General features: G+C 51.0%; 2 protein-coding genes across 2 annotated transcripts; one reads left to right on the top strand and one right to left on the bottom strand.

Moving 5' to 3' along the window:
- The first annotated feature begins 1,114 nt into the window (after positions 1 to 1,114).
- Positions 1,115 to 2,781, top strand: SELENOH (selenoprotein H). The gene is made up of 4 exons (XM_023215562.1): positions 1,115 to 1,466; positions 1,556 to 1,701; positions 1,866 to 1,996; positions 2,606 to 2,781. Exons 1-3 carry the CDS (start codon positions 1,345 to 1,347, stop codon positions 1,964 to 1,966), a joined length of 369 nt encoding a protein of 122 aa, XP_023071330.1. The 5' UTR covers positions 1,115 to 1,344; the 3' UTR covers positions 1,967 to 1,996; positions 2,606 to 2,781.
- An 896-nt stretch (positions 2,782 to 3,677) lies between these two features.
- Positions 3,678 to 7,194, bottom strand: BTBD18 (BTB domain containing 18). Its single transcript, XM_026449502.2, has 2 exons — positions 7,191 to 7,194; positions 3,678 to 5,884 (listed from the first exon to the last, which is right to left on the bottom strand). Exons 1-2 carry the CDS (start codon positions 7,192 to 7,194, stop codon positions 3,879 to 3,881), a joined length of 2,010 nt encoding a protein of 669 aa, XP_026305287.2. The 3' UTR covers positions 3,678 to 3,878.
- Between the last annotated feature and the right edge of the window lie 739 nt (positions 7,195 to 7,933).

Genomic DNA, 7,933 nt, shown 5'->3' with positions numbered 1-7,933 from the left:
CTTTGTCACTAGTCCTAAGGAGAAACCTTTAACCACAAAGTTTTTATCATTGAAGACGATATTGAATACCCTCTATTTTGTGGGGATTGAAAAGGGGTGAATAGAGGTGATTTGTTTTTTCTAAAGACCACCAGAGTGGGCACAAAAGAACCAGCGAGTAGGCAAGGGTAGGAGCAAAACTGCAAATTTATTTTTGGTCACTTAAGGTGTGGGGGAGAGGTCTGTCGGCCTCCGGCAAAGGAAGCCGACAGAGTCCCCCCGTGGGGCTCTCAGGCGGAGTTCCTGACACAGTCCGGACATCCGAGAGGAGTGGGGCTGGGAAGTCAGCGCGGGATGCTGGCGGAGAGCAGCTTTTCTGGGAGTGGGAGGGCAATAGGCGGGGCACGGGGGTGGGGGGGGGGGGGGGGGGGGCGTTCCGCAGGCGCGACCAGGTAAATCTTGGTCTCTTCCGATTGAGGTCACCTGGCACATGCCGGGTTGGTCTGCACCTTCCCGGCCGGCTGCATTTTCGCCGCAGGGGAAAAGTTGGTGATGAAGAACCCGGAAGTGCATCATCTTACCTCCCTTCGTCCAAACAAGAGGCTTGAGACTTTCCTTTGTGTGATAGGACTTGGAGGAGAAATTCCCTGGACTTTCACTAACCCTCTGACCTACTCCCCACACCCAGTTGATGGTTTTCCACAATAAAAAGATTGGGATTTCCTTTTGATTGCGCCTTTGTGTGTTCCTGTATTAGAAAAGCCTGGCAACTGCAGAGGAATTGCCCTTCTTGGCGTCAAAGGTCATCCTATTCGGTTTTACCAAAGGCCGGGCATTGATCCCCAGGATTGGCAAGAGTTGCAGAAGGCTAGTTTCCATAAGCCTAGAATAGGGGCCACTGTTGTTAGGTGGTGGGTTTAGTTTGGGATTGGTTCGCAGTTGCCAGGGAGGAGAGTTTGGCGGGGGATCGTTGCACACAGGATGTAGCGCGACGCAAAGGTACAGAAAAGACGGCGTGAAGGGAGGCTTGCAACAGGACCTACCTTGTCTCCGCCCCTTCCTGCTGTGTTCACCATCCCAGCGTCCCCTGTCTCATCGACCGGAAGCGATGGGTGGACCGGAAGCGATGGGTGGTTCCGTCTGGCGCTTCCCGCACCTCCCCTCTCCCTGCTTGCAAAGTGGTTGTGCCCCAAGGTCCGCCTCCAGGCCACGTGGGCGCTGGGGACCACGCTTTCCGTTCCTTGGGGAGAGGTTTCCGCTGTAGCTTCCGGGCTGCGGTCTTCGCTGCCCACTTCCCGCTCAGTGGTCGCGTCTTTGCACCCCACCCACCAGGCCCACTGCATTCTCGGCCCGGCTCTAGGCGCCATGGCTCCCCGCGGTAGGAAGCGGAAGGCTGAGGCCGCGATGGTCGCCGCAGCCGAGAAGCGAGAGAAGCTGGCAGACAGCGGGGAGGGAATGGAGGAGGCAACCGTTGTTATCGAGCATTGGTGAGGGGCCTGGAGAGTAACGGGGGAGAGGGAACAGTGGCGCGGCGGGGCCAGGGGCCCCGGTCTCTAACCTCCCCTTCTCTTCCTAGTACGAGCTGACGCGTCTATGGGCGCAACGCTGCGGCCCTGAGTCAGGCGCTGCGCCTGGAGGTCCCAGAGCTTCCAGTAAAGGTGAACCCGACCAAGCCCCGGAGGGGCAGCTTCGAGGTGACGCTGCTGCGCCCGGACGGCAGCAGTAAGTGGGGACGTGGGTGTGGGGGAGGGGGGCGGAGGGGAGAGGGACGTGGGTTCCGAAGAGAGGAAGCGCTATTCTCAGAAACCGTGGCAGTCTCATGACTTCAGAGACGTGCCGGTGGGTTCCGAAGTATTGTAACTTCGCTTCATTTTGTTCTTTCGCAGGTGCGGAGCTCTGGACTGGGATTAAGAAGGGGCCCCCACGCAAACTCAAATTCCCTGAGCCTCAAGAGGTGGTGGAAGAGTTGAAGAAGTACCTGTCGTAGGGAGATTTGGGTAGAAGTCCTCATGCTGAGGTTTGAAATGGGAAGTGGGGGGCGCGGGCGCTGTTGAGGAAGAGAAGGGATTAATCTTGGTGTGGCTACAAGTACCCACCTGGCGTGGGTAGCTCACACCTGCAGTCCCAGCATTCTGGGAGGTCGAGGCAGGAGTGAATGGCCAACATAGGGAGACTCCGTCTATTTGAGAGAAAAAAAAAAGACACAATATTGTTTTCTATCTAGTGTGCCCTAAGTGCAATTTATGTCCTTTGGAAGACTGTAGTTGACTGTTGCCCTGGGGGTATGGACAAGTTTTCCATTTGGAAGTTTATTTCATGTTACTTCATTCATGTTTATCCCTACACTCTTCTGTTTGGTTCTAGGGTGTTCTGTTACTGTCCCGTGTTAACACTGCACTACAATACCATCACATTTGGTTACAAGGATTTTGACCTTGTCTTTGTCCCTAGTGCTTCATACAGTGTTTTGGCATGTTCTGCACTTATGTTGAGTGAGATCTGGAGGAAGGATGCAATCCTTGAGCTCCAGGGTTTGTGAGTTCAAGGGTTGGGGAACGTGTCTTCCTCAGTCCTTATCATTGCCTGGATCCTTTATCTAACCTTATTTCCTTTCTCATTTTTGCAGCTTTGTGTCCCTGGTGATGTTGGAACATTAATGATGGAACATGGCCAAACTTCAGTCATGTGCCTGAAGCCATGGTTTCTTCCCCGCCAGAAATGAAGGTTCAGTTGTGAGGCAACCCTCTAGTAAGGCATTGCAAAAGTTACTGGATTTGGTTTAATAAAAGTTGAAATAAAGTATTTGAGTAATAAGAGTAAAACTTAATCTTAAGGGATGGACAAAGCCAGCCTTGTGGAGTTGGTAGTCCTTGTGTTTTTCATAGCCCAAGATAGCCATATGACCTGGAACTTTAAAAAAAAAAAAAAAAAAATTTTTTTTTTAAGAGCCAGAGTCTCACTTCGTCACCCACGCTGGAGTATAGTGGTGCTCTCTGCAACCTCTGTCTCCCCGGTTCAAGCGATTCTCCTGCCTCAGTCTCCTGAGTAGTTGGGATCACAGGTGCACAGCACCATGCCTGGCTAATATCTATTTTATTTTATTTTTAGGAAAGGCAGGGTTCACCATGTTGGCCAGGCTGGTCTCAAAACTCCTGACCTCAAGTGATACACCTGCGTTGACTTCCCAAAGTGCTGGGGTTAACAGGCATGATGAGCCACCACACCTGGCCTGACCTGGAACTTTTAGGGTCTCTGGTAAAACATGAAAAATACTTGTAAAAATTATGGGAGCAAAGTAAATAATTTATTTTTTAAAAAAAGCAACTATCTTTTTCAACTTACTTTTTGGAAGTAATGATGGAAGTACATCTTCTTGTCCCCTGCAGAGGTTTTAGCTAGACTTCCTAATACTGGCAGTGAATAAGCCCCATGTTAGGTGCTGGACAGCATCCATCACTCCCACCCACTTAGTATTCCACCCAACACTGTTTCACACCTTCCTCTGGAACATTTTCTTAAACAGTACACCACCACAGGTGTTCTTTCCCAGCTTTTCCTAAATTACTAGTGACTGGATGCCTTATGACCTGAGAGACCTGACCTTGGCTGTTACCTGTGACCCACTAGAACTGGGGAGCACACAGTTTGTTGTCACTAACTGGCAAATAGATTACAAAGAAATAAGATGGTTCAAATTCATAATTTTCTATGTGTGGTACTCTTGGCTTCTGCCTGGCTTCCGAGGCAGGGAGGGGAGGAAGGGACCTACGAAGAGCCAGGGGTACACCTGCCTCTTGTGCCAAGAGGAGAGGGCATGTGCCAGCTTCTCTGTCAGTAAGCTTTTTGCTAGCTAACACTTCCCACCCTCCCAGGGCCCCTCACCTGCCCTCCCCCCTCCACTATGTTAGTATATCTACCTCTGTTTCTGACTCTGAGGAAGGGTCAGGCCATACGGAGGGAACACTAGTGGGTACCAGCCTCCCCTCTGCTGTCCAGTCCACCACATCAATCTCTTCCTCTTCAGAGCTCGCAGGAAGTGAGCCTAGTAGTTCAGAGTGACCAGATACCTCCTTGCCTGCCTTGGGAGAAGGATATAATAACTCATCTGTAGTCAGGGAGACTTCCAGCCCAGTCTCCACCCAGTTTGAGCAGGGAGGTGAGAGGTCCCCATAAGACCTCTGGGGAGTATCAAGGGAGCTGACATGGAGAAGTTTGTCTTCCTGACCATCCAGTGGCTGGGAGCTGGTAATTTCAAGGTCTGGTGTCCAAGAGCCTTCTACTGAAAGCACTTCTCCACTCACCTCAGAGGGCATGACAAGGGGGCTAAGGAGCTCCGCTGGCTCTTTGTTCTCACCAGCAGGTTCCTTTTCCAATTCTGTGAGCTCCCTGGGCCAGAGTTCCATGTCTGGTAGACACCATTCTTCCCCTTCCATCCAGTTCTTTCCTGTTTCTGTCAGATGGTAGGTAGGGGTTCTGCAGCCCTCAGCCCCAGGACTCTCCAGAGACCCTATAGGTGGTTCAATGTCTGAGCCACAGAGCATGAAGTCCAGGATCTCCTCCAGCTCACTGGTGGCAGCAGCACTTGTGATTCGGTACTCCTCAGCCTCACAGGGTTGCTCCAGCAAGGCTGTGTCAAATGCATAGGGCTCTCTGCAGTCAATAGCCAACATAGGTTCCTTCTCTACCAGTTCTGGACTGGACCCAAACTCTGACTTCACCACTGGGTGGTCTGGGGAGTGGCTAGCAGAGACCAGAATGTCTTGTAGCCTAGTGCACACGGGGGAGTCCTGACACAGTTCTATTCTACTAGATGATATTTCCTGCTCATTACTGGAGAATGGCTGAGTTCCTGAAGGCTCTTGGAAGTCTCCAGGATCTGGGATCTGGGGGCTATCTTGAGAGTTTTTGAGGGGAGGTTCTTGCACCACTTCCCAGCAAGTTCCATTGACAATCTTCCTAAGTTTAACTCTCCCAACCTGCCCCTCCTCTGCAGAGTCTGAGTTAGGTGCCCTGACTTCAGGGCTCCGCTTCTTGCTCCCACCTGTCTTTCCCAGACCAGATGGGCTTGGGGTGGTCTGTAGAGGACTAGCTCTCCCTGGTTTTAGCTTGTCCTCTGGGGCTTCTTTATTTACACTCCTCTGCCGCCAAAGACGCCGGCCAGGGGTTGCAGGTACTGAGCTAGATCCACTTAAAATGCTGGAAGGCTTTGATGTACAGATATCAGGAGATGGCTTTGAGCGACTGAGCCTGATCTTTCTGGGCAGCAGGTGTTTGTCCACAGAGGGGTACAAGCTGGGTGAGGAGAGCACTGTAGGATGAAGGGCAGTGTCATTCTTGTTCTCTCTAGGCCCTTGACTATGGCTTGATGGTGAAGAGCTTTTTTCTTGTGGAGTTGGGCAGGCTCTGGCCTTCCTCTTCAGCAGAAGAGTGCCAGACAAATTGTCTGCATTCTGTCGGTTGTTCTCCTGAGGCCCCTCTTCCTTCACCAAACTTATTGCCCCAAGAGGACAAGGAGTCCGAGTAGCAGGCATTGGGGTGTGAGGGTGGTGGCTGGGTGTCACCACTCTGGCAGAGATTGGTGCAGCACTTGTTGGTTGTAAGCACTCCCGGTTCAGTCTTCGGCCCTGTGGGGCCTTCACCAACTTTCCACCCTCAAGCTGAAGGGATTCTAGCTCAGACACACGGAGCTGACGGGCAGCAGATAGCACATCCTGGGCTTCTTCTTGAGATACTTCCATTTCTGAGGTATACAGGAAGTCCACCAGCTTCCTAAGTGTGCTGATCTTCAGGCCGCCCAGCTCCAGCACCACCTTCCGACCCTGAGCTGGCCTCTCCCGCTCCAGGCGCTCTGTGAAGAAGGGGCTGTAAGCTGACAGGATGCAGCAGTGAGCCGGAACTGCCTCACCTGAAGGGAAACCCAAATACTTTTGTTATCTCAGGTAGACTGGCATGTTCATGGGGTAAGCACAGACATTACTACCCAAATGTACTGCCCCTTCTCTTCTCTTCCTTCCATGGGACTTCAAGTAAAAGAAAATGATTCTTCTGCCTGCCTGGAAGCTTCTGCCATTACCTTTTGCCTAGCTAACTTTGTTTTTTTTAAGATACTCTCACTCGGTCACCCAGGCTGGAGTGCAGTGGTGCAATACCAGCTCACTGCAACCTCCGCCTCCCGGGTTCAAGCAATTCTCCTGCCTCAGCCTCCCGAGTAGTTGGGATTACAGGCACACGCCACCACACCTGGCTAATTTTTGTATTTTTAGTAGAGACGGGGTTTCACCTTGCTGGTCAGGCTGGTCTCGAACTCCTGACCTCAGGTGATCCACCTGCCTCGACCTCCCAGAGTGCTGGAATTACAGGCCTTGTGAACCACCGTGTCCAGCCCGCTAACTTGTTTCTTTATTCTCAAAATCTACCTTTGTCATCACTTCCTTCAGAAAGCCTCCTGGGGCTGAGTGCAGTGCCACATGCTTGTAATCCCAACTACTAGGGAGGCTGAGGCAGGAAGATTGCTTGAGTCCAGGACTTTGAGACTAGCCTGGGCAACACAGTGACACCTTGACTCAAAAAAAAAAGCCTTCCTTCACCCCACCACAAGTCTGAGTTAGGTGTTCCTGGGCAGAGGTACTCTGTAGTTATTATCATAGCACTTAGCTATCTGTATTGTAATTATCCATCTCCTTCACTAGGCTGTAACTCTGTGAGGACAGGGACCATATCTGTCTTTCTCACTGAGATATATTCAGTGCCTGACACAAAATAGAGGATCATCATTCTTGCTAAATTTAATTTTATTGACTCACAAGACTTCAAACACTTTTATAGAAGCAACTTGTGGTCTAACAGAAAGAGCTATGGAGGTGGACTATCTGCTGTGCTCTAGCCGTCTGTTCTGAGCCCCCTTCTCATTTAATGGGCACTTCCCAGATAATCTCACTTCGTTTCTTCCATGGCTTTAATTACAAAAGGCTTGCTGATGATTCCCAGATCCATACCTCTGCCTAGATCCCTTTCCTGAGGGAGTGAACATACCACAGCTGGCATGTCTACATATATGCCTCACCAGCACCTTGAATGCAACTTTTCCAGAAAATGAACTTATTCCCCACCCCAAAAACCTCTCTCATTTTCTACTTCAAAGTGAGACAACATATTTACCCAGTTGCCTGAGCTTAAAAACCAGAAGTCATTTTTAATTTCCCCTCCCTTACCCATCACATCTAATTTAAGTATCAGGGTTGTTGGTTTTTTTTTTTTTTTTTTTTTTTTGAGACGGAGTCTGGCTCTGTGGCCCAGGCTGGAGTGCTGTGGCCGGATCTCAGCTCACTGCAAGCTCCGCCTCCCGGGTTCACGCCATTCTCCTGCCTCAGCCTCCCAGTAGCTGGGACTACAGGCGCCGCTACCTCGCCCGGCTAGTTTTTTTTTTTTTTGTAGTTTTTAGTAGAGACGGGGTTTCACCGTGTTAGCCAGGATGGTCTCGATCTCCTGACCTCGTGATCCGCCCGTCTCGGCCTCCCAAAGTGCTGGGATTACAGGCTTGAGCCACCGCGCCCGGCCCTTTTGTTTTGTTTTGTTTTGTTTTTGAGACAGAGTCTACTCTGTGGCACAGGCTGGAGTGCAATGGAGCGATCTCAGCTCACTGCAACCTCTGCCTCCTGGGTTCAAGCAATTCTCCTGCCTCAGCCTCCCGAGTAGCTGGGATTACAGCCGTCCACCACCATGCCTGGCTAATTTTTGTATTTTTAGTAGAGAGGGGGTTTCACCATGTTGGCCAGGCTGGTCTTTAACTCCTGACCTAAGGTGATCCACCCGCCTCGGCCTCCAAGGCAGACAGATTGCTTTAGCCCAGGAGTTTGAGACCAGCCTAGGCAATATGGCAAAACCCTGTTTCTATTAAAAATACAAGCAATTAGCTGACTGGGTGGTATATGCCTGTAGTCCCAGCTACTCAGGA

The sequence above is a fragment of the Piliocolobus tephrosceles genome, chromosome 13 (assembly GCF_002776525.5).
Source record: "Piliocolobus tephrosceles isolate RC106 chromosome 13, ASM277652v3, whole genome shotgun sequence".
Lineage (NCBI taxonomy): Eukaryota > Metazoa > Chordata > Mammalia > Primates > Cercopithecidae > Piliocolobus > Piliocolobus tephrosceles.
The sequence above is the reverse complement of the archived record's forward strand: the minus strand, read 5'-3'. Positions and strand labels throughout refer to the sequence as shown.